This window comes from Ochotona curzoniae, unplaced genomic scaffold, assembly GCF_017591425.1.
Source record: "Ochotona curzoniae isolate NIBS_2020 unplaced genomic scaffold, NIBS_Ocur_1.0 contig_4516, whole genome shotgun sequence".
NCBI lineage: Eukaryota > Metazoa > Chordata > Mammalia > Lagomorpha > Ochotonidae > Ochotona > Ochotona curzoniae.
In genome coordinates this window covers 965,745-991,922 of record NW_024466313.1, presented here as the reverse complement: position 1 = coordinate 991,922, position 26,178 = coordinate 965,745, and the positions used below count along the sequence as shown (strand labels likewise).

General features: G+C 49.4%; 1 protein-coding gene across 1 annotated transcript in view; it reads right to left on the bottom strand.

Moving 5' to 3' along the window:
• Positions 1–3,934: 3,934 nt before the first annotated feature.
• Positions 3,935–26,178, bottom strand: part of LOC121160659 (SH3 domain-binding glutamic acid-rich protein-like) — a 50,370-nt gene continuing 28,126 nt past the window's right edge. Inside the window, exons 4-8 of the mRNA XM_040986637.1 lie at positions 16,934–17,008; positions 16,316–16,387; positions 11,425–11,454; positions 8,478–8,607; positions 3,935–4,312 (exon numbers count right to left, since the gene is read on the bottom strand). Of these exons, the coding sequence (XP_040842571.1) occupies positions 8,509–8,607; positions 11,425–11,454; positions 16,316–16,387; positions 16,934–17,008 (276 nt within the window). The 3' untranslated portion in view covers positions 3,935–4,312; positions 8,478–8,508. The remainder of the gene's footprint in view (positions 4,313–8,477; positions 8,608–11,424; positions 11,455–16,315; positions 16,388–16,933; positions 17,009–26,178) is intronic.

The following is a 26,178-nucleotide window of genomic DNA, read 5'->3' as shown; positions in this document are numbered from 1 at the left end:
GGGAGGGGATAAGGGAAATCCCAGGACCTATGGAACTGTATCATAAAATGATAATAATAAGAAGAAGTAAAATTATAAAAACAAAAAGGTAAGCTGTGGCACTGTCATCCTAAATGGGCACTGGTTCAAGCCATGTCCCAGCTGCTTCACTTCTGATTCAACTCCTCGTTTTTATGCCTAGGAAAGCAGCAGAGGATGCCCAAGTGCTTGGAACGCTGCATGGGAGATTCCAAGGTAGCTCCCGGCTCCAGGCTTCAGCCTGGCCAAGCTCTGTGTGGCCATTTGGAAAGTGAGTCAGCGGGTAGAAGATCTCTCAATCTCTCTTTCATAAACAAAGTCCCAGACTTTCTTACTTGCGGCTGCAAGGTCTCTCTCTTTGGTGACGTTTCTCTCTGGGAAAGGGCACTAGGTCATCTGTGTTTAGGACCCACCCTAACAACCTTGATTTGGTGCACCTGCAGAGACCCTGCTGGAGCTCCAGAAAGCCCAAAGGCAATTCCTGGAAACACTAACATCTCAGCCCCCTACAGAGGTAGAACATTCTCAATTCCAAACACCACCGGGACTGGGAGTGACTCTGTCCCATCCCCAGCTGTCGACCAAGGCATCAGGTGACCTGGGACGACAGGCAGGTTGGACATGGGCAGGTGGCCACCTCCACTCTTCCTCTCTGCCACCTGAGGCTTCCCTGGACCATGTGCAGAGCCCTGACCCCCCTGTGAAGGACGGATGGTAGAAATGTGCCTGAAGGAGCAACTAAGAGCCAGACACACGAATCGCAGGTGAGAAGTGCAGGTGTCTTTACTGAAGGTGAGAGAGCTCAGGTGCCTGTGGAGGCTGTCAGACCCAGTGGCACACAGCTCACACCCCAGCACGCCCCAACAAGGGGAAGGGGGCTGTGGCCCACGATGACAGGCCAGCTTTCTCTGACTTGAAGAGTGGGACATGTGTGGGTCTCCATGCTCAGCTGGGTGACCTCATCAGACACTCGCTGTCAGGATTCCACACAGGTCTCATCCAGAGCCTGACTGTTCGCAGGCGCACAACGACAGCGAGAGAAAGCAACACAAAAGGCCAGGCTCCACTGGAAGCCCCGAGATTGCAGACAGAATCCCGAGCAGGCAGCATCCCGAGCAGGCAGCATCCCGAGCAGGCAGCATCCTGAGCAGGCAGCATCCCGAGCAGACAGCAGCCCAAGCAGGCAGCATCCAGGTACCCCACCTGACTGCACCTGCTGCCTCCTTCCCAGTCCCTTCACAGAACCATGGGCTGCACGGCTGAGCAGCTTCCCACTGTGAATTTCCCACATCCCACTAACACACCCTCAGATGTCTCCAGAGTCCCCTGTGGAAGACAGCCCTCTGATCCAAGGCAACTCACGGGCAATAGGAGTCCCCAGGAAGACACAGGTGCCCAGGGCACCACAAAACGGATGCTCAGGATACAGTCATGATCACATTTTTTAACTGTTTCATTTTATTTTTTCCAGGAATTTTTTGTAACACCTTGTGGTTTATATTACAACCATTGACAGGCTAAACGAAGATCCTACATCACTTAATGTCAGCATGTCACCAAGTGTTGACTGAGTTTAGAATGCAAGGATGTTGTGCTGGGCGGAAAACCGTGGGAAGCGGAAATGGAGAGGGAGCAAGCTGGGGGAACCCTACACCTACAAAACTATCACGGAAGATACTAATAACAATAAAAAGAATGCCAGAATGGAAAATTCCCAAAACAATTGCTGGGTTTCTTGCTGCTTTTTAAGGGGGGGTTGTTTTGTTTTTTTTTTTGGTTTTTTTTTTAAATCTTGAAATGCAAAGAGAGACATACGGAGATCTCACAGTCATTGGCCCACTCCCCAGGGCCCACAGCAGCCCTCCTGGCCCAGGCTGCAGACACTGGTCCACTCCCCAGCCGCCCTGGACCAGGCTGAGCCCAGGACTCCCACACAGGGGGCGGAGCAGAACAGCTCTTAAGACTTCATATTTTGCCCAAAAGTAATTTCCCTTGGATAAAAGCATGATAAGCCATACAATAATCGATCTACCAAGTGATGTTTTTTCTATGGTGATTTTAACTTTCCATGTCCAAGAGGGTAGCAACGGCACAGGGAGAAGCTTGTGTTTTAGCCCCACCTGCTGGCCATGTGCTGCTATGACAACACAGCAGAGGCACCTGCTCCTGGTGCTTCTGCAGGAAAAACCGTCAATGTGGATTTTAAAGCAAGTGCTTATAAATACTCGCCGCCCCCGACCCCAGGAACCCCTGCAGGCCGTCCGTCCTGGCATCTCCCTGTCCTCCGACCTGTACTCAAGGAGACGGAACTCAAAGACAAGCATGAACCCTCTCGGGCAGGGATGGGACGCAGGGTTCTTAGAAGAGAGACTGGAACCCACAGCAACAAGAGGGAGTCCCATAGGAGCTAGGAGGATGCACGCTGCTCAGGGACTAACCACGCACATCCGAAAGCTTCGAACTAAAACAGTGAGAAAACCCTACCTTCCAACGCCAAGGCCTCCTTCCAACTCAGAAACCCCGCTCTTTGGACCCCAGCTTCGAATCACACAATCATTGCATCTCTCTTCTCCCTCTTTTATTTTTGCAAATGATGTTGCTTTTCATGGTGTTTCTTAAGAGTGAGTCCCTTTCGCCTTTCTCAGTGTGTTTTGTTTCTCAGTGTGTTTCTCAGCTTCCGACGTGGACCGAACCTGTGGACCCTTGGTGACTGCTCTCATATCACACATTTCCAGTAAGCACCGGGCTGGAGTGGTTCATAGAACTGAAACCAAGAGAAAACTGGGCCTATTTGTCTGTTCCTATTGATCTAAGTAATTCTGCATTTCAGCGCTGAGCTGAGGAAAATGATATACAAATAAATAAATCCTAGGATGTTAATTCCCTAACTACAGAACAGACCATCTGAGAAATAATTAATTTGATTTTTTAAGTGATCTGCTTTGTTATTCTTTGCTTATCATTAACACAAATATTTGTTTAACTTATAAACGAGACATGGTGGGGGATCCATCTTCATCCTGCCTAATTACAAAAGGGCCAAAAAAAAAAGTTCTTTTAAGATATGACATAACTTTGAATAATGAAACAAAATAGAGATTAATTTTTAATTATACAAATTTCCATCTCACTGTAGCCTTTAAAGCAGACGCTTCGAACCAGTGGCAACAAAATCGCCTGAAGCGGACTTTCTGTTGCTAAGGTAACAGAAACAGCCTGCCTTGCAGAGGTTGCTCGGCCCGGTGTGACCCTGGCCCTCATCCACACTGACCACAAACCCAACGGGCAGAGCTGGACGGCGAGGGAGCTTGCCATTCCCGGGCGGGATTTCCTCCTTAGGAGCCAGGAAGGCGGGGAAGGCCCTGCCAGGAGACAGAGCCCTTGGCAGCAGCGGAATGCAGGGCGGAGGGACAGCGCCAAAAGCGGACCGAAAACGCGTCTCGCAGAGCGAGGCCAGAGAGCACGGAGGTGGAGCCTACCTGGGGTGCGGTCCCTGGAGCCGGAGGAGCGCCTGCTGAGCTCACGGTCGGAGGCAAAGTCCCCGTCCCGGGCGGTGCACGCAGCAGCCATGGCCGCAAGTCAGCAGCAGCGACGAGGGCAGAGCCGCAGGCGGCAGGCAAAGGCCCGGGTCGTAAACGCCCCCCTACACACACACACCCCAGCCATCACCCCCCAACACGTGGGCCCCGCGGACCGCAGCGCTTCCGGGACACACCGTGATGGGACCAGGCAATCGAGACTGAATCATCAGTACTAGGAAAACATCCCTCTGCCGCTGGCAGATGGAAAGCACTGCAAGATATGCAGGCAGCAGGGAGGGGTGAGAGAGAGAGAGAGAGAGAGATAGAGAGAGAGAGAGAGAGAGAGAGACGCTCTGGGGCAGATGGAAGGTCAGCCAAGAAAAGATGCTCCTTGGGACGAGTCACCATTCATCTTTATTTCAGCGTCTGTCTCAGGAAAGCAGCTCAGGCCCCCCACGCTAATTGTGACACCGGGCAAGGACAGATGCTCTTCTGCTGGACCAGGGGAGCCTTGTCCAGGGACTGAACAAGAAAATCAAATCATGCAGGGGAAAAAAAAGTCTAATTAAGTAATGATATTAAGATGACAGGTGCATGAAGCCACATTGAGTTTCATATTGACAGGAAGAAGTGGGCAGATCCCGGAGCGGCTAGGCGTTGCTGGGTGTGCGGCCTCAGTGGACCCCAGGATACTGAGCCAGGAGAGCCCAAGGATTTCGCCGAGGTTGCTTTGTGGGGAGGCTTCTGAAATGCTGCTTCGCGGCTTGGGTGTTCTGAAAGAAAGGGGAAGGATGGGGGAGCATGTTAGCAGGCAGGGACACCGTGCACTTTGGTTTTCAGATAGCAAGATCTCTTGTCAAAGATCAGCTAGCTGTACATGTGTGGGCTCCCTTCTGGGGTTTCTGCTCTGCTCCGTTGACCTCCCCCGTTTCTGTGCTAGTACCGAATTGCTTTGACGACCACTGCTCTGTAGAATGTCTTGAGATCTGGAATTGTGATTCCTCCAGCTTGATTTTTATTCTACAGAATAGCTTTGACTATTCATGGCTTCTTGTGTTTCCAGGTGAACTTTTATATCATCTTTTCTGTTTCTGAGAAGAATGTTGTTGGGGTTTTGATTGGGATCACACTAAATCTGCATATTACTTTTGGTAATATGGACATTTTGATTATGTTAATTCTGCCAATCCTGCAACATGATAGGTTTTTTTCAATTTTAATGTCTGTTTCTTTTTTTTAATGTTTTATTGTTTTCATCACAGAGGTCTTCCACATCTTTGATTAGGTTAATTCCAAGATTCTTAAGGTTCCTTTCTGATATTTTTAAAGTGACTGTAAGTTCTTTCTCAGCCATGGAACTATTTGTAAATACCAGCACCATCACATTATGTACATTAATTTTATCTTCTGCTACCCTGCCAAGTTCTCCTTTGAGCTCCAATAGTTTCTTGATTGTTTTGATTCTCCTATGTAGAGAATTACATCATTTGCAAGTAGGGATAATTTTAATTCCTCATTTCCCATTTGCAATTCTTTAATTTTTTTATTGTCTAATAGTTCTAAAGCAAGGCTTTCCAATACTATATTGAATAACAGTGGTGCCAGTGGACATCTTTGTCTAGTTCCAGATCTTAGTGCACAAGCTCCCAGCCTTTCCCCATTTACTATGATGCTGTTGTTGGTTTTTCATATGTTTTGATTGTGTTGTAGAATGTTCCTTCTATGCCTAGCTTGTTCAGGGTTTTTAACATGAAGTGGTGTTGGTTATTATCAAATACCTTCTCTGCACCTATTGAGCTGATCATATAGTTTTTGTTTCTCAATTTGTTAATGTGGTGTACCACATTTATTGATTTGCGAATGTTGAACCATCCCTGCATGCCTGTGAATCCCACCTGGTCCGGGTGGATGATCTGCCTGCTATGCCGTTGGATCCTGTTGGCTAGTTTTGTTGAAGATCTTTGTTTCTATGCTCATCGTGGGCATTGGTCTCTTTTTCTCTTGCATCTCTCTCTGCCTTTGGTAATAAGGTGATATTGTCTTCATAGAAAGAATTTAGAAGGAATGCCTTCCTTTCTGTTGTTCGGAATAGCTGTGGAGGATTGGGGTAGGGTATGTTTTTCTTAAAGCATTTGGTAGAATTCTGCAGTGAAGCCATCTGGCTCTTGCTTGGGAGGGATTTAACTGCTGATTCAATCTCAGCCCTTGTTATAGGTTTATTTAAACTATTACTTGCTTCATGATTCAATTTTGGTATATTGTATGTGTCCAAAAATTTATCCATATCTTCTAGGTCTTCTGATTTGTTGATTTTCGTGGGTGCTATTCCTTGTCTCTGTCAAGAGAACATCTTTAAATATTGTTTGTGGAATGGGTCTGGTTAGGGTTCCTCTGTATGTTATTTCATTGTTTTCATGGCACATTTAAGGATTTTTTTTTCCTTATGTTCAACTGAAGAGAGCTTGATAATCATGTGTTGTGGCAAGGATCACTTTTGATCAACCCTGTTGGGATTTTCTATGCCACTCCTGTATTTTGTTTCCCAATTCTTTCTCCAGATTGGGGAAGTTTTCCTTTATTATTTCAAGGCATAAATTTTTGAACTGAGCCTCTCTTTCTGTAGCTTCTGGAACTCCCTTAATGCTTTTATTCAGTCTTTTAATAGTGTCTTTCAGTTCTTGAATACTTTTTTTAGCCTGGTCCGGCTCAGCTTGTAGCTTTTGATTATTTCCCCATTGTGGCAAGAAAAATCTTCCAATTTTGAAATTCTTTCTTCTGCCTCATTCATTCTGTTACTGAGACTTTTCCATTGAATTTTTAATTTTGTCCACTGTGTTCTTAATTTCTAAACATCAGCTTTCATTTGATTCCTCGTTGCTGTTTTCTATGTGACATATTCCTTGAACTCCTATATGTGCCTCTCGTTGTTAAGAAGCTTTATAACAGGTTTTAAGATTCTTAATTCCCCATTTCCTCAATATCTTCCTCGGTTAACTCTGAGGTTGGCAAAGGCTTTTGCTCCTTTGCAGGGGAGTTCTCAGGAATATTCATTGTGCCTCTGATTCTTCTTTTGGACTTGGTCATTGTGTCTGGTTAGCAGATTCCTCTCTTAAGGGCTGGTTTCTAAGCTATGCTGCCCACTGCTTGATTTTACTGATTGTGTTTGGTACCCGGGTCTTAATTGCAGCCACTAGTGCCACTCCCTCAGCAAGTTTCAGTTCCGTGTTTTTGTGCTAGGCTTCCATCACAGTCTCCATAGCATAGCTCCTGGCTCATCTCTCTAGCCACTGTGACTCCATGCTGTGGCCACACCTTTACCTGCATAGCCTTTCTCCTACTTTTGGCTCAAGTAGTGCCTGGGATTAAGCAGGCACCAGTTGTCCTAAATCACTGGGTTGTCAGTGGTGTTGGTCTTGCTGGAATCTCCTGGCTGTTAGGTCTGAGGACCACCTAGACCTACTTTGGGTGAAACCTGTAGGATGCCAAGTTGGTATGGTACTCAATGTGGCACTGGTGGGAGTCTGGGCCTGTTGGCCACAAGATCTGTGGGCCACCTGCACCTGCTTTGAGTGGAGCATGAAGGATGCCGAGTCGGCACTGTCTTCCCTGTGGGACCAGTGCAATGTGTTGAGCTAGACATGAGTTCACTCTTGGCTTAGCACATGGGCAGTCTGCTGTTGTCCCTCCAGCCCCACAAACTTTTCCTCAACACACAAAACAGTGCCTAATGTAGCTGGATGTCTGAACTGCAAAATCCATCCTGTTCCTGCATCAGCCTGCTGGGCTCTGCTGCTCTGTTTCTGCTTGTGGTGGGATTAAGCACATCAGCAGGACAGACAGTTCTACGCCTGGGTCCCCAGTGAGCTCCCTTCCCACCTGGCACTGGTAGAGCTCTGGATGCCGACTACCACTGGGGTGCCTGGTCACTGCAGCATCACTCAACTGTCTCCGATGCTTCCCCATGTCCATGGGTCTCCAGGTGTCCCTCTGCCATAGACCTGCCCCTTCCTATTTCCTGGGGTCATGCTCTCTGCACTTCATCCTAGCTAATACGTCCGTCCTCACCCTATTCTGACATCTTTGCCTCCCCTGCTTTGTGATTTTTAAGAAAGGAATCTCCAAAGCTTGACAGCCTAGTACTCAAGGGGGCAGCCACTGTCACCAGCTCTGAGATGCGCAAACAATAGAGCGAGTGTTAGAGACCAGCCACATTTCCACCACACACTGGAAGGAAGGGCAGGTCCTGGCAGTGCAGGCAGGCTTTGGGACAGGAAGGGCTGCTCCCGGCAATTACAACTTCAGGCCCTCTGCTAGTAAGGACATGTGCCATCACAATGCTTTTCTGCAGACCCACTGTGGGGTGGGGGCTTGGTTCTCTTGAGCTGATCCACAGCGCTGGAGGTGTGGTATGGACATGAAGGGGGTGATCTAAAGAAAAACGCTCTTTCAGTATTTTTTTGTTTTGAGGTCTGGAATAAGAAGGCAAGCAACTGTTCCCTAGTAACTAGATAGTGACCACCAATGAGACTGTGAGGCTCATCAGTCAGTAATCACACGTTTGTGCAGGTTTCTGTCTAGGGCAGTGAGCCTCAGCAGGGCCACACACTCACCCGGCCCCTCAGTGTGGCCCCAATATGAAGGCATCCCCCACATCCTCAGGACCTGTTGCCATCATCTCAGTACCTCCTCTGAAAGGTCATGTGGAGGAAGAGGAGGGAGAGAGTGTGAACAAACTCCTAGCCTCACATCACGCCCAACACCCACAGCCCCCAGCCCCATGCGTGCCTGGACCACACATCCCCTCAGGTCACCGCCCCACTCCTCAGGAGGGTGTGCACAGGGATCTTGGGCAGGACATGGTGGCTTAGGACACAGGAGCACTCCTGACTACTGTTCCCCCCGGGGAACTTGGCACAAAGGCCCAAGATGGCACAGTACCTGGAAAAGGTGAAGAAACGCAGGCTCAGGCCTAAGAGTCTTCCTCGCCCTCCTCCTCGCCTCCTTCCTCTGCCCCTTCCGCCTCTGCTTCCTCGTCAGCTCCCTCCTCCTCCGCTGTCTCATCTGGCCTCTATAATAGAAAGTGCTCCATCAGAGAGCGTTGGCCCAAGGAGGGAAAGAGTGGAGCATCTGGGGCCAGAGAAGACAAGCCCACCTTGCACCCAGCATTGCACACACACACACATCACATCCCCTACAATCCATACGGATGGACAATACACATACCACATGCCATACACACCCAACACACGAACACACACCACATGCCACATCCCCTATACTTCATACAGATGGGGCATACACATGCCACATCCTATACACACTCAACACTCACACACACACCCATAACACCACACATGCCACATCCCTACCCTCCATACAGATACACCATACACACTCTACATGTTGTGCATGCATCACACATATACACACATGTACCACACACGCACTCCCCACACTGCATACAGACACAACATACACACACTGTGCATGCCCATAGTCGCCCCCACACGCCAGACACCATATACCTGCACACCCCACCGTACACACGTCACTCACACTGTGCATGCCCATAGTCGCCCCCACACGCACAGACACCATATACCTGCACACACCCCACCGTACACACGTCACTCACATACACATCGCATAGACCACATACCAAACACACATTCTGTACAATCATACACAACACACACATACTACATGAGCACTGCATGTCACATACTACACGTCCTACATCCCTACACATCCACCATACCCATACCTCATACTAGACACACACCACAAACACGCAAACCACACAAGTTGCGTGGCACACACCATATAGTCTAGGTGCACACATGTCATACACACCGCACATCACATACAATACATGTGTATGTACATACAGGCCACATACCACACAGCATATAACACATACCATATGCCACACGCGAAGCACACTGCACACAGTGAGACACATGAGTAGGGAAGGAACCTTTTTGCTATGTGGGCTTAATGGAATGCTTTAGGAAAACTGCGCACATCTAAATCGCCTTAAAAGGTATCACTAAGGGACCAGCACAGTGGCATACCAGTTTAAGCCACCACCTGGCACACCAGCATGTGGGTGCTGGGGAAGCCCTGCTGTTCCACTTCCCTGTTACAGCTGAGAAAGCATAGAAAACAGCCAAGTGTGTGGCCCTTGTCAGCCATGTGAGACACCCAGGAGAAGCCCCTGGCTCCTGGCCTAGCCCTGGCCGGCCACTGCAGCCATCTGGGAAGTGAACCAGCAGATGGAACGCTTCTATCTCTCTCCCTCCTTCTCTCTCTGACTTTGAAATAAATAAATAAATCTTTTTTTTTTAAAGATTTATTTTTATTATTTTTTTATTGGAAAGGCGGATATACAGAGAGGAGAGACAGAGAGGAAGATCTTCCGTCCGATGATTCACTCCCCAAGTGAGCGCAACGGGACGATACTATGCCGGTCCGAAGCCAGGAGCCTCTTCCGGGTCTCCCACGCGGGTGCAGGTTCCCAAAGCTTTGGGCTGTCCTCTACTGCTTTCCCAGGACACAGGCAGGGAGCTGGAAGGGAAGCGGGGCTGCCGGGATTAGAACCGGCGCCCATATGGGATCCCGGGCGTGCAAAGCGAGGACCTTTAACCACTTGCGCCACCGCGCCGGGCCCTAAATAAATAAATCTTAAAGGGGAAAAAAAATTATCCCAATTTCTGCATTTAAAGAAAGCAGGCCTATCCTTACATCTAGTCAAGTTCAAATAATTAAGTTCAAATAATTTTCTGTGGCCTCATGTTAATTCTTCAGGCGGCCAAATAATCTCCAACTCCAACATGGAAAAGCAAGCCTTCGAGCTATACTCAGGGAATGTCAGCTACAACAAAGTACAAGCTCTGTGTATAAACAAGCATGTTAAACTGCATGTAATAGAAGAAAGTCTTTTTCCTTTTTTACCCTTAATAGCCTTTTAAAATTCATTTATTGTTGACTTATGTTTCTCTAGGCGGTGTAGATGCAGAGAGGTGACCGAGAGAGACAGAGTTCTCATCACTGGCTGACTCCCCAAATGGCTGGGCCGGGGCCAGGGCCGGGGCTGTGACCGCAATCTCAATCCAGGTCTTCCAAGGGGGTGGGAATCCAGCAAATTCAGCCATCATTACTGCCTCCCGGGGCCTGCCTCAGCAGGAAGCAGGGGTCGGGGCCAGTAGGGTACCCCAAGGCGGGTCAGATCCTGCCCCCTTTGGATCTGAGGTGGGCTCGTCTCGTTTTTCTTTTAATGTGTTTGTCATACCTTCAAGCCACATCCTTAGTATACCTGGACAGTTACCTTCTCCTGTATACAATCCCCAATCTCTTTACCTTCGTGTAATTTTACTCTCCTGGCTTTTAGTTGCTCTTATCCTAACTTCATTGTAAGACATCTCTTTCTTAAATGCTTTTACCTTACTACATTTATAAGCAGGATCTTCAAAACATTCAGAGAAAAATGCACACTATGAAACAGTCACGCATGAGTTTCCCATTCCTTTTGCATGACAATAACTGTGTCGTTTAATTCCATTTCTCTGTGAGGTTCCTGCAGTACCCTCCTAGAATACCCAGCTGGGCAGGCAGGTTCAAAACTCATCCTTGTCTGTCATGCTTTCCCTAGGGGACCCCACCAGAAGTTCTGAGCCAGCGGTCACACTCCAGAGGGACATTAGACTTACAGCAATCACGATGCAGGACCGCCCCTCCTGCCCGCCCTTGTTTTTCTCCATCCACTTCCACCACAGGCAATTTCTCTGCAGGTGGCAAGGGGATCTCCTGGGAGTATGGTTTGCATGGTCAACTCTTTGGTATGAAACGAGTGACTCATCAGAGCTGCTCAAAAACACAGACATACCTCCTTCGTGGCGCTCTCTCCCGCTTCCTCCTTAGGTCCATTGAGTCAAAATTAAAGGGGAAAAATATATAAATGTAAGTAAGTTTTAAGTTGAACCTGAAGATTCAATTAGCTGTGAAAAATCACAAAAGCTTGTCAAAGACAATTCCATAGCAATATCTTAGAGATAGGTGAATAACAAAGATAGAAATCTGAATGTTGGCTGCTCGTCTCATGCACTGGACGTCGCTTCAACTCTCCGAACAGCGTAAGACTGACATGTTCTCCGTGCTCACCACCTGGGAGGGCAGAACCCATTGCTCACCGTGTTAGACAGTCGCTATAATTTTGTCTCTATATGCGAAGATTACCAAAGATCTACAGCGGCGTAGAATAGAATCCCTTTCATATATGAGAACAAGTAGAAAAAAATTGAAACTAAAACTGTCTTTTCACCTTCTCGCCTTCATAGGTGTGAATTTACTTTGGCTTTGGACCCATTAATAAAAGCAGATCAAAAGCTATTGCTCTCTGGATACAAAACTATTTCATTTCTGAATTGCGTAGTATTTCAAAACAGTGACTCCTGGTAACAGCCTCCACTTTCTAAGCCACCAGCCCACTCCACTTCCACCTGCCCCAGAGCATCACAGCGTCAGGCTCTAAGGAAACGAAAACTTTTGCCTCCCTTCTCAAAAGAGCCCTCCTCTAGCCCCTGGGCCAGCGACTTGCAGCCACCTTAGGTAAGTGGACAGGAGCCCTGGTTCTCTCAGAACAGTCCCTACAAAGTCCCAGGGGCCTTACCACAAGGGTGGGGGGCTCCTGGGATCTTGGGGTCACCCCTACCCTCTCTCCCTAGCAAAGAAAATGCCAAGGTCACAGAGTTCAGTCAAAACCTGCTGGTGTAGATGTTCCTGGCTCAGTGAGCTGCCCCCTGGTTCCTGGATCAGTGGGCTTCCCCCTGGTTCCTGGCTCAGTGGGCTTTCCCTCCACAAGCCCACCTGTAATGCCAGCATTCCGTACCAACGAGCCACTTGGAATCCTGGATTCTCTGCTCCCCATCCAGCTTCTTCTCTCTCTCTCTCTCTCTCTCTCTCTCTCTCTCTCTCTCTCTCTCTCTCTCTCTCAGAGGGCTCTTCACAGACTAGTTCAGGAATAATGAGCTCAGCATTTTCAGCATAGTCCACGATGTGAACCAGCTCAAGACAGTGCCACATGTTTTCTCTGATATACAGCTTCAAAATAAACAGACCCAGGGAAGGGAGTCTGTGCCTGCATTTGCACAGATAAGCTGTAACAGAGACTAGCATACCGGAAAGTAAAGTTACATTGCAGTATACATCTCTACTCCTGAATAAAACTCCCATTAAACAACTCCCATTAAAAACTCCCATTAAAATAACAAAGCCTTGGGACCCTGCACCTGCATGGGAGACCCAGACGAAGCTCCTGGCTTTGGATTGGATCAGCTCTGGGCGTTGTGGCCACTTGGGGAGTGAACCAGCAGACAGAAGATTTTTCTCTCTGTCTCTCTTTCTCTCTGTAAACCTGACTTTCCAATAAAAATAAATAAATCTTAAAAAAAACATGTAAGCATACCTGTACAGCATGAGACTATAAATTCTCTACCTTTGCCTATCCCTAGCATGTCAGGGTATATTTAAACATCAGAAAGTTAAACTTCAACTGTTACTAAGGATCTACGGTATCGTGATAATTCAGGGGAATATAGTGGTAGGAGAAAACAGGAAAGAAGGAAGGGGAGGGACAGGGAACACCTGGGCCTACAAAACTGTATCGTGGTAATAAAGACACTTGAATAATGAAAGCAACAATCACTTCCGCTTTCTGAAGCACCTGACCGAGTCAGGATGTGTGGATCTCTGCAGCCCTGAGCCTCTCCGAAGTCATCCTCTCATGAGATGCCACTCGGGATCACCAAGGGTTAGGGCCGAAACCACATCCAGGAGCAGAGATCCTGGGCGCTGGGTGCAAGTTCAGGACTGAAGTCACACCCAGGAGGGGCAGGGATCCCGGGCTCTGGGTGCAAGTTCAGGACCGAAGTCACACCCAGGAGGGGCAGGGATCCCGGGCTCTGGGTGCAAGTTCAGGACTGAAGTCACAGCCAGGAGGGGCAGGGATCCCGGGCTCTGGGGGCAAAGCTCAGGTCTTTGCAATGACCAATGCACTGTGCTCCTTGAAGGCTGCCCCTCACTCCTGAGTGGCCTGTGTTGCTTGTTCATCTGCTGGCTGGAAGGTGTTCCCACAGAATCACGATCCCTTAGGCTTCCTCCCCAGTCTGTCCCCCACACCATATCAGAGGTGCTGAGCTGCCCTCCCATTTAGAAACCCATTTCCAGACGACTGCAGGCTCTTTGGATGATTACAAGTCACGTGGGTCCTGCCAGGCCCCTAACTAATCCCTTCACCTCCCTCCTCCAGCCATCCAGGATCACAGGCAAGTTATTTAGGTCAAGAGCACCTTCCAGAATATTATTCAGAATGTTGTTTCCAAGGAAATCTCCTAAACCATCAGGGAGAGCCGGGGCCTTCATGTCCACGCCTGTATGCACCATCACCTACATCAGGGAGAGCCGGAGTCTGGAGCCACGGGCACCCTGTGGAAGCACCTGCCGGCTCCTGCGATGGCGGAGGGCCTGGAGCCACGGGCACCCTGTGGAAGCACCTGCCGGCTCCTGCGATGGTGGAGGGCCTGGAGCCACGGGCACCCTGTGGAAGCACCTGCCGGCTCCTGCGATGGCGGAGGGCCTGGAGCCACGGGCACCCTGTGGAGCACCTGCCGGCTCCTGCAATGGCGGAGGGCCTGGAACCACGGGCACCCTGTGGAGCACCTGCCAGCTCCTGCGATGGCGGAGGGCCTGGAGCCACGGGCACCCAATGGAAGCACCTGCTGGCTCCTGTGATAACAGAGAGCCTTGTGCTTTAACCATCATCCAACAGCTCTTGACTTCTGGAAGGGTTTGTTACTGGAGAAAGGAATGGCTCTGCAGGTTGTTAGAAACACTTGACCTCCATAGGTTAAGTTAGCGGTGAAGCTCTGTGGGCATCGTCCGCTCTTACAACACAAGCTCCAGGAAGCAGGGACACTGCCCATCCCTGCTGTCTCCCCAGCCTCTGGTGCCCTGCCTGGCATGTGGCACACTGCTCAGTCTGTCACTAAGATATCAAACGGAAGCAGTGGTGTAATGCTAATTCTGCCTCCAATCCCGCTCTGGAAACTACCAAACTCCTGCCCCTGGATCACAGAGCCTCAGATCCAGGTAGATCCTTCTATGTCCTTTAGGTGTACAGTGACGAACACAACTGGCAGCTAATGACATCTTGTCATGGGGGATTGTGCAGCTCAAGCCCAGTTCTGGGAAGGGTCTCATGATGGGATAAGAAGCACACACCTGAGCGAGCAGAAAACTGAGAGCTGTCACACTCTGTTCTTCTGAGAAGGCAAGAAGGGGCAGTCCAGGGATGGGACACCTTAGGACCGCCCACAGCGGCTACTTTTGCTGGGAACCTGGCCAGGGAAAGAGGCTGCTGACATGACGTGTGGCCAGGATGGAGGACAGGTGTCAGCACTGTTGAGTGCCAGGCAGTGAACAGGAGGGAAGACCAGGGTGGCCCAGTGAGACCCAAAGGGACAGCTGGGCTGAGAGAGGCTGTGCAGAGGAGCGCAAGAGCGTAGGAGTGGAGTTTTCACTCAACCTTCTGGGCTCAGCCTGAGCCCCTTGGTATCTGGACCTGCACCTGTGTTTGACAAAGCCATTATTCTTGAGGCCAGTTTCAAAGGAAGCCCAGAGGGGTGACACCGTGATCAGGGATGTGTGGATCCAGCAGGTTGGCAAAGAACACAAATTGTAAATCATCTTCCCCTCATGCAAGCCAGTCACAAGCATGAACAAGCCACAGCACTTCCAGCATTCATCCAGTCTTTGTATTTCTCCCACTGGACCTCTCCTACAGGCAGCCGCAGTGCACCCCGGCTGGCACCTGGCGCAGCAAGGGCCACACTCTCACTGGCTTCCCAGAATTCCTTGAGCAGCTCATACTTTGGTTCCCCATTATTTCTGCACCCAGCTTCCAGGCCCAGTGCTCTGCTGCTGCTGACGGGAGTCCCTGAACAGGAGCCCCGTACAGTGAGACCCTCTGCTTGGGTGCCCTGGCCAGCCTGAAGGGACAGTGTCTCTCCACAAAGGCCCGTTTGCATCCCCGTGCTCCTGTGATCTTGCACACTGTACCACCCTCAGCGCTGTCTCCTCACAGGCTGGGCTCCTTTGGGCACTCCAGACCAGCACCTGACCGGGAGAGCCCGTTTGACGCAGAACACAAACCTGGGCCTGCAGTTATGGTGAAGCAAGCTAAACCTCTGCCTGGGATACCAACACCTCATGTGGGTGCTTGGTCGAGTCCCAGCCACTCCACTTCTTATCCAGATCCCAGCTGATTTGTTTGCAAAGCAGCAAAGGATGACTCAAGTGGTCCCTGTACTCATGTGGGAGGCCTGGACGAAGCTCCTGGCTTCAGCCTGTCCCAGCTTTGGCTGTTACAGCCATTTGGGGAGTGAACCAGTGGATGGAAAGTGTGTCTTTCTGTACCTCTCCTTCTCTGTAAGTCTGCCTTTCAAATAAATTTTTTAAATCAATCTTTAACTGGACAGCAAGCTCAGATAGCTCAGATAGCTTCATCAGAGCCCTTCTCCCGGCTTCCCTTTAACCTCCATACCAGACGACAGTGGTTTACACACTGATAAAAAGTGCCTGCCTGGTTTCCAGCTCAACGCCCAGCTCCTCACTGCCTTCCCCTTGCTGACCCCAGGCGACTGCTAGACATCCAGAGAGCGTGTGCCACGTGCAAGGGGAGCAGCGGAAGCGCTGTGGCCACGAGCCCAGCAGCCACTCACGTTCCTCTCGGCGGCTTCGCTGTCGTCTTCCTGGGGCTCGTTCTCTCCACTCTCTTGGGTTTTCTCTGTCCCCTGGTGGTGAAGGAGACCCGGGTGTCACCGACACTGGGAAGCTCCCGGGGAGAAGCAGGCCACGCTGGGCTGCAGCTTCCTCCTTGAGGAGCGTGATGCATAAAGGACACACACTCGGACCTCCGTGGCCGCATGGCTACCGCAGCGGGGGTGCGCTGAACCCCAGAACTCACCAGTGCATACATGGTTTGCTGTCTAGGATTTGGATAGAGGGCTGTACAGTTGTAAATATTAAAAAGATGAGTGTTAGGTACGTAGGTGGGTGGATGGAGAGACAGACAGAAAGTAGATACATAAAGTAGAAAGGAAGGCAGACAGGGAGGGAAGGGAGAAAGGGTGGGAAGGAGAGGAAAAAAGGAGAGAAGAGGGAAGGGAGGAAGGACGGATGAAGGGAGGGAGGAGGAAGAGAAGGGAGAAAGGAGAGAAGCGGGAGGGAGTTGGCAGGCATACAGACGGCTGGACAGACACACGGGTAAGGGAGACAGTGACAGGACCCGTGGTCAGCCTGACAAGGCCACCGAGAGAAGGCTCTGCCCCAGCCCTTACCTCTGTGGGGTTCTCCGCCTCTCCCACCACGTCTCCGTTGGAAAGCGACGAGGCCTCCTCTGGAGCTTTTGTCACCTGCGTCACAAATAGAAAGCCTCTGGGTATTGTCTTGTGGAGTGCAGCTCGCATTTCTCAGTGTTCCCGACCGAAGTCACGGGTGTCTTCACCCCTCACTTCGCCCTCACAGCCCCACGGTGACGTACCCGGGTAAGGACACACATTGATTGCCACCTCACATTAGAGAATAGACGTAGAAAACATCGCACTCAAGTCAGAACTAGGCCCGCACCTGCTACCTTCTGCGCTAGGAAACTGTTTCTCGTCTTTCAAATATCGAATTGCTTTATTGCAAAAGGCACTTCAGGTTCATGGGAACAAAGTTGACCGTGCAGTCAGCTGCTAGGTCCGCTGTCCCACAGAAATCGGTATGTAAGAGCTGGTCTGTGCCTAACCCTATCCGCACACGCTCAGAGGTGCTGCTGGGAGTGGGAGGCTGTGCCTGCAGCTTTCCTGGGAGCATGAACAGAATAACATCCGAACATGGGCTTTCCAACGCGGCGCGTCACCCTCGTTCTTCTGACCTACTTCTGACAGTTCTAAGTTATTCTTTTTGCCATCAGTATAGTACTACAGATATTAACCCTCTCCAACCATCCGGAATGCTCAAAGTGCTGATAAAGAACTCCAAACACAGCTGGGAATGAGATGGTGGGATTTTGAAAACTAGGTTTCCTTCCCCGTGGCGGCAGCGATGTGTCCCTTTTCCTGCATTTCTGTGACCAGTGAAGAGGGTTGCTCTTCTTAATCTTGGCCAATCTGTTGAGGAAAAATGGAATTTCACTTTTTGCTCTTTTATACTTTCCTGATTACTAAAAAGGAAGTTAAGGTTTGTATGCACTACTGGTCACTTACACTTCCTGTCCAGATAATCAGCTGCCCATGTCTTGTCTAACGTTTATCTGAGGTCCCTTGTCAATAGAAATGTGACCTCTAGTCCATAATGCAGGAACATCTGAACGTGTCCTAAGTAATGCCTCAACTGGTCAGGAATTTGAACTGTTTCATTTGTTCAAAATGTTATGCACATATACACAAGGCTACTTCAGAAAGTGTGCACAAAGCGGAATTGAAAAAATTTTATAATACATAGTGTTTTTTAAAGATTTATTTTTTTATTGGAAAGGCGGATATACAGAGAGGAGAGACAGAGAGGAAGATCTTCCGTCCGATGATTCACTCCCCAAGTGAGCGCAACGGCCGATGCTATGCCGATCTGAAGCCAGGAGCCTCTTCTGGGTCTCCCACGCAGGTGCAGGGTCCCAAAGCTTTGGGCCATCCTCGACTGCTTTCCCAGGCCACAGGCAGGGAGCTGGAAGGGAAGCAGGGCTGCCGGGATTAGAACCGGCTCCCATAGGGGATCCCGGGCGTGCAAGGCGAGGACCTTAAACACTGCGCCACCGCGCCGGGCCCAATATAATACATAGTTTTTTAATAATACTCATTTTTTCAGTAATATTTTGAAGACCCAAAAAGAAATACAAAATCTGAAACTTTTTAACAACTGCAATCCCAGTATGGCCAAGTGTCTATTAAGCACAATCTTCCAACAGATAATGACCATAAGGTGCAGTCAAAGCCAGGAAATGACAGAAAATGGAAAACAAACAGCTATGCAAAGCAAGAAGACTCAAGAGTGATGCTAAACATGAGAATGATTTGCACACTGTATTCACATCGCATTATCCACAGCAGCCAAGATGTGGAATTAACCAGAGCATCCATTGACAGGTAAAGGGGGTTGGTCTGTACTCATAGAATACTGTTCAACCTTAAAAACGAAGGAAATCCTGTGACACGCTACAACACGGACAACCCTTGAGAGGAAGTGAGGCAAGTCTGTTCTATGAAAACCAGCATGTGTAACTGACTTACACGACACATGTGAGACAGTCAAATTCACAGAAGGAAAAACGGTGGTTATCATGGACTGGGAGAGGAAGGAATGATTGCTCACAGAATTTCAATTTTGCAAATCAGAAAGTTCTAGAGGGGTCAGCATTGGGGTGCAGCAGGTTAAACCACCAACTACAATGCCAATATCACACATGAGTGCCAGTTTGAGCCCCAGCTGCTCCACTTCCAATGCAGTTCCCTGCAAATGTGAGTGGGAAAGCAACAGAAGACCACCCATATGCTTGGCCCCTGCCACCCACATGGCAACCTGGTTGGAGCGCCTGGCTCTGCTTTCAGTCTGGCCCAGTCTCAGCCTCTGCGGCCATTTTTGGAGCAACCCCACAGATGGAAGGTCCCTTTCTCTGTTTCCTCCAATCCACCTCTAAAACAAATGTTTTGGAAATATGTTGCATAATAATGTGAATATAACTAACATACACTTAAAGGTAGGCTTTAAAAAAAATAAAGATAGAATTGACACAAGATCAGTTGCTGTTTTCAGAGAGTAAGCCAAAACCAAAATCTTGTTTAGGAAATAAAAGAAAATTAAAAGTCCATAGTTTTTCCTCCCTTGGAGGCAGATGGGTGAGGGGAGTTGAGGGGAGGGACAGAAACTGGAATTTTATTATCCACTATATAATGAGAACAGAATCCTAGACAAGAAAGAAAGGGGAGCCCCAAATTCTCTTTAGAAACTACCAAAAATACCTAGCTGAACCTTAAACCAAATATATGTGGGACTGGCTTCAACTATAGAAAAAATAAAATAACTCAGCTAAGATTTGCGTGCTACTGATCGTGGAGTCTACCATTTAAACCAAGTCAATGCCTGCAGAAACCGGAACTTTACTGCTACGCCTGCTCTGAAAGCCTGATCCAGAACGTTCCCAACCAAAGCCTTCTGAGCACGGACCTGACACCCCAAAGTGTCACTCAACGTGCAATTCAAATATAAAACCAGGGGGGTTTTGACAGAGACAGACACAAAAGAAAACCTGATGAGTACAGAAGGCACAACATGGATGCCCCTAATCAGCCTTCAAGTGCACGGGGCCTGAAAGGACAGAGCTGGACCCGTCCTCTCATCTGCAAACCCAACATGCCTTCAGGCCACTATGGGGGCCGGCACAGTGGCTTAGCCAGCTAACCTCCACCAGCAGTACCAGCATCCCATATACACACGTACTTTTTTTTTTTTAAGATTTATTTGTTTTTATTGGAAAGGCAGATATACAAAGAGGAGGAGAGACAGACAGGAAGATCTTTTGTCCACTGATTCACTCCCCAAGTGGCTGCAATGTTGGAACTGAGCCAATCCGAAGCCAGGAGCCAGGAGCTTCTTCCATGTCTCCCATGTGGGTGCAGGTCCCAAAACTTTGGGCTGTCCTCTACTGCTTTCCCAGGACACAGGCAGGGAGCTGGATGGGAAGTAAGGTCGCAGGGATTAGAACCAGCACCCATATGGGATCCTGGTACGTTCAGGGTGAGACCTTAAGCTACTAGGCCATCACGCCAGGCCCATAAATACCTATTCTAATCCCAACTGCTCCACTTCTGATCCAGTTCCCAGCTACAGACTGGGAAAGCAGTGAAGGATGGCCCAGGATGGGCCCCTGTGCTCATGCAGGAGACCTGGAAGAGCTCCTGGCTCCTGTCTTCAGACCAGCTCAGCATTGGTCATTGTGGCCATTTGTCAAGTGAACCAGTGAATGAAAAATTCTCTCTCTCTCTGTAAACTTGCCTTTCCAATTAAAATAAGTCAATCTTTTTAATAAGTGAAACACTGGGCAGAGATAAGAACTGATTCATTTTCCTAATTTCAGCCTCTTCAGACATACGTTAGGCTCATTTCAGTTCTTCCCGCTGTGCTCACGGTGGCAGCTCGCCTGTCTCTTTCCTCATGCTTTTCCTTCCTTCTCTGGCTGGAGCGTGTTTTCTCCTTGTTTGCCCAGCCCCACCCCTTAGTGGTGGGGATCCTTTGGTTCTTAAAATCACTTGGTCTGGCCCTGCCACAGCAAGCGTGGGCGGGACTGGAAATTCAACAAATTTGTAGTACACTAGTTGTTAATTGGGTGGGTTCATATAGTACACAAGTGTTATAAATGCCACCAATGGCCCAAATGACAACCAGATGTCCAAACGATGTTGTAAATAAGGGCAGAAAAAACGTCCCCTACTCCAACGTTCTTGCTCCCTCTGGCAACAACCCCCATTAAGCCGACAGGCCCCTCCTTGGTGGGGGGCAGGGTTCAAGTTCACTCCCCTCAACTGGCATGACCACCTTCCTCCATCTCACATCTAACAGCAAGTCTTGTTCCTGTAGTGTGTATCCATGCCCACAACGCCTGGATTCTTCCTAGCTCATTGAAAATTCCCAGCTTCGCTATTATTAATGCTCTCCTTTAAGAAACACTCCCTAGGCCTGCACTGTAGCTTATTGGACAAAGCTGCTGCCTGTGGCCTCAGCATCCCATCTACTCCCCTTCCAGTTCAGCTCCCTGCTAATGCTCCCAGGACAGCAACAGATGATGGCCCAAGAGGCTGGCCCCCGCACCAATGCAGGCCATCCAGAGGAAGGTCTGGGCTCCTGCCTTCAGACTGACGGCCACTGCAGACACTTGGGGATGAACCAAAGAGAGAGGATCTCTGTCTTTGTAATACGGATTTTCCAGTAAATAAATAAAGCTTTTTAGGAAGGATGGAAGGAAGGGCGGGCTCCTCAGCAGGGCAGCAGCTTGACTCCACTTGCATGCTGCACTCCCAGCCATCTGCCCGCGCCCCAGCACTGCAGTGTTTGGCAGCGACCTGGCGCTTCCCACTGCAGAGCGGAGGCGAGGCCAGGCTCTGACCTTCTCTCTCTCTTCCCTCTGGGTAAGGAGACTTTCCTAAGGCCTGCTCTGCCTCCCAGCCAGCTCACATTCAGTGTTCTGCCAAAGGACAGACCCCCTCTACTGACGCTGACAGCACAGGGGATAGCAGAGGGGCGAGGGGCTTCTGTTTCCAGGCTCCTCCTGCAGCTACAGTGCAGCACTTTGCGGACTGAGGGTCCCGGAGAGCCACTCCCATCCTGTGGGGCCAGGCACTGGCTCTTCTCCAGCCCTGCTGCCACTGAGAATTCCTCTGAGGCGGCGCCCCTCCTTGCAATCCTGAGACTAGGACAGCGGGCGGGGCTGCGGCATCGTCAGCTGGACGAGACTCACCCGACACCTCTCTCCCACCTGCCCGTGGCGAGGGAGTCCCTCCCATCCACCCTCCAGACTCTTGCCTTCCGCTCCTGGTTTCTAAGGCATAAAGGATGGGTTTATCACTCTGGCCACGTGAGCCTCCATGGTGCCCGTTCTCCCTGATGCTCACCTTCTATGGTTTTACACTGGAAAACTCCAGGCAGTGCTTTGGCGCTTCAGAGTCCCACCTCTTCCTTTGACACTCCTTTGCTTGAAGCCACCACCATGTTCAGCGTGGGCTTCTGCCCCCTGGTGGCTAGGAAATGCTGTGCTTACTGAACCACGGCCGCTATTCAAAGTTGCTTTCACACAAGGAAAATGAGTACCAAAACTTGTCACTTCAAATCCTGGACTACAAATTAGATTCCCCAACAGTATCATCTATGCCATATTTCAGACAGGAATCCACCTGCCAATAGAAGATGCCACCTTGACTCTGGGACAGGGCTCCACAACCTGTGTTCAGTCAACCTGCTGAGAATGTTAGCCCCTCCCAGGGCAGCTCCGGGGAAGAGGCCAACCCCCACTGAGACGTTCCACTTCCAACACCCACGGTCACACACAACGGGACTCCTAATACTCAGTCCTTTAGTAATGTTGTGACTGCCGGGGGAAGTGCCAACCACCCGTGTGCCATGGTTTGGATAGGGTCTAGGTGTGTCCCCCAAAGTCCATGCATTGGAAGCTTCTTGGTCTTCAGTGTGATGATGCTAAGAGGAGGTGAAACCTTTAAGAGGTGAGCCTGATGAGAGGTCAGCATTGACCCTCCCCTCTCTCTGGCTTCCCATCTTTCTGTGAGATGTCTCCTCTCCACACCTCCCCCCGTCATGGTCCCCTTTATCCTGGGGACTCCAGTTGGGGTACAGGGATGAAGAGCCGAATGGATACTGCCACCCATTACAGCCTCCTTCACTGCAAGCTAAATAAACCTCTTTTCTTTATAAAGTGTCCGACACCAGTATTTAGTTATAGTAATGAGAATCAGCCTCGTTCAATGCGTAGCTGTTTTTGTTAGCTTGCTTTCCTGAAAGGCTGCTACAATCAGCCAGAAACCAGAATGCTCCCTCCATGGGGAAGGACTGCTTGGAACCATGGAAGAGGATTCCAAGCCAGACACTTCAAGGGGCAGGTTTCAGATCAGATGGCTAAAAGAACTTTAACAACGGAAAGCAGAGTCAAAATTTCCAACGCCTTAGTCAGGACACAAACTGAATCAAGAGCCTGCTAATCCAGTATCCAGTGGAATGATAATGAATCATGTGGGACTAACAGAATCGGTGAGAAAAGATGCACGGTTTCGCTTGGAATATTGTTGAGGTCATTTTAATAATCCTACAAAGGGTTTTCCAAAAGTTCCTGGAAAACACCTCTTATGAAACAATTACGTATGCACTTCAGAAACTTTTTCCTCAAAACAAAGTTGCTTTTAATTCTATTTTCCTGTTAGCTCTTAATGATTTATTATTTATTTGAAAGGCAGGATTAAAAGAAAGCAGAGGACCCAGCACAATGGTTCAATGGCTAAATACTCATCTTGTAAGCACAGAGGTCCCATCTGGGCACCAGCTCGTGTTCAGGCAGCCCCACTTCGCATCCAGCTCCACTTCCCTTCCAGCCCCACTTCCCATCCAGCTCCCTGCCTGTGTCCTGGGAAAGCAGTCGAGGACCGCCCAAAGCCTTGGGACCTTGCACCCACATGGGAGACACGGAAGAAGCTCCTGGCTCCTAGTTTTGGATCAGCTCAGCTCCAGCCATTATGGCCACTTGGGGACTGAACCAGCAGATGGAAGATCTATCTCTCTGTCAATTCTTTCCGTAAATCTATCTTTCCAGTGAAAATAAACAAATCTTTTTAAAAAGAAAGAGAAAACAGGAGAGGGACACAGGGACCTTCCATCTGCTAGTTCATTTCCCACATAGCCACAACAGCTGGGGCTGGCCAGGCCAGGAGCTTCAGTCGGGACTCCCAAATGTGCGATTCGACCATCTTCTCTGCTTTCCCAGGTGCGTTAGCAGCGAACTAGAGCAGCTGGGTCTCAAACCAGTATCCCTCTGTGCTGCAGGAAGTGGTTTTACCTCCTATGCCACAATGTGAGCCCCTATTGACTTTTCCTTATGACTTCATTGAAAGGCAGAGAGAATGTTGCAACAGGGAGCTCCCATCCTCTGACTCACGCCCCAGATGTCTGCAATGGCCAGGAGGCCTAAGCCATGATCCATAAACTCAGTCTGGGTTTCTCGCATGGCTGGCAGTGACCCAAGCACTTGGATAGTCACCCCTGCCTCCCATCGTCTGCATTAGCAGGAAGCTGGAACCAGGATCCAGAGCCAGGAATCAAACCAGGTAGGCTGATAGGGGACAGCAGCAACCTCACCAGGGTCTCAACCGAAGGGTCAAATGCCTACTTTCTGTTACCATTCTCAAGTGCTCTTCCAATTTCTGCATACACAAGGAAGTCTTTCCTCTTGAGCTTTTTATAAATCATAACCTTGCAGTAGACCCTATTTTTGTAAACTGAAATGAAACATTTGCGACACCTAATCTCCTTACCTGAACCCCCTTCAGGACTTGCTGACCGACTAGGGATAACTATTTTGGTTTTTATGGCAACATAGCTATTTGCATAGTTCCAATGAGTCTCTACCTTCTCTCTCACCAAGGCACAGCTGCAGTGCTGGTTTTGCAACAAGACCTGACCTGACATTCACCAGGAATGGCTACTGGAGCAGGTGCTTACAGAGCCTTCTGGGGGCACAGCGTGGTAGCTTAGTGGCTAAAGTCCTTGCTTTCAATGCTCCTGGATCCCATATGGGCACTGGTTCATGTCCTAGCTGTCCTACTTCTATTCCAGCTCCCTGCTTGTGGCCTAAGAAAGCAGTGGAAGTTGGCCCAAAGCCTTGGGACCCTGTACCTGCATGGGAAACCCAGAAGAAGCTCCTGGCTCCAGACCAGCTCAGGTCCAGTTGTTGTGGCCACTTGCAGAGTGAACCAGCAGATGGAAGATCTTTCTCTCTGTCTTTCCTTCTCTCTGTATATCTGACTTTCTAATAAAAATAAATAAGTCTTATTAAAAAAAAAAAAAAGGCTTTCTGGCAACCAGCCTGGCACTGCCTGTCTGAAGCAAGAGAAACCCTGAAAGCAGCAATGCCTCTTGGGCTGCTCACGATCCTTTTGTTAGTCTACCTCATGGCCAAGGAGACCTATTTTTAGCTTTAGCAAGATTGCTTTTGCTTGCTGACACTTCTCCACGATGCTGTTTACAACAACATGACACTGTGACAAGGAATATCGCTTCCATAAATCAAGTGTCTGCATTCCCAACTATACTTGAAATGCTTCCCCCTGTGTACGTGCATAAACACCCATCAAGCTGAGCAAGGCTGGCCCAGAGACTGAGCGGGACGTGCTCTTAATGGGGAGGGAATCTCTATGCAAATCGCTCACTTGGGCTTCAGGATCCCCCTGGGGAAGGGAAGCATCTCCCAGGCATCCTATGCCTTTCTTCCACAGAAAGAATATTCCATGTAATATGATGAGACTTGCCCACACATTGGGGCAGGTTCCACAAGCTGAGATTAGAGATTGAAATAAAACACGATGAGACATGGCAGAGTCTCCGATGGAGTCCCACGGATCTCAAAGCATTATACTGTCTTAAAAACAAATTTTTTTAGGCAACTTTCAGAACCACCCTGCTCTCAATCCCTTCCGTTCGAAGGCGCCTGTTTAACATCACCTGAATGTTCCAGGGATTGGGCTTCGTCATTCATCACTGCCACCCAATTTGCAGAATGAAACGTCTCCCATGAACTACGTCAGAGTCTGAGGCTGTCGGAGCTCCAGTGGCGCAATCGGTTAGCACGCGGTACTTATACAGAGTCTGAGGCTGTCAACACAGTGGAAGCAGCTCTGGATCCTGCGTCTCATCTCAGTCTTCTGCACTGATGAGTCACGGGTTGTGGAAGGCATAACTCCCTCTGCATTGCCCCTTCCCGGTCAGTCCTCACAGAAGCCAAGTCACAGGAGACCCTGTATGACACCGGGCCTGCACATTCTTACTCAGCTCC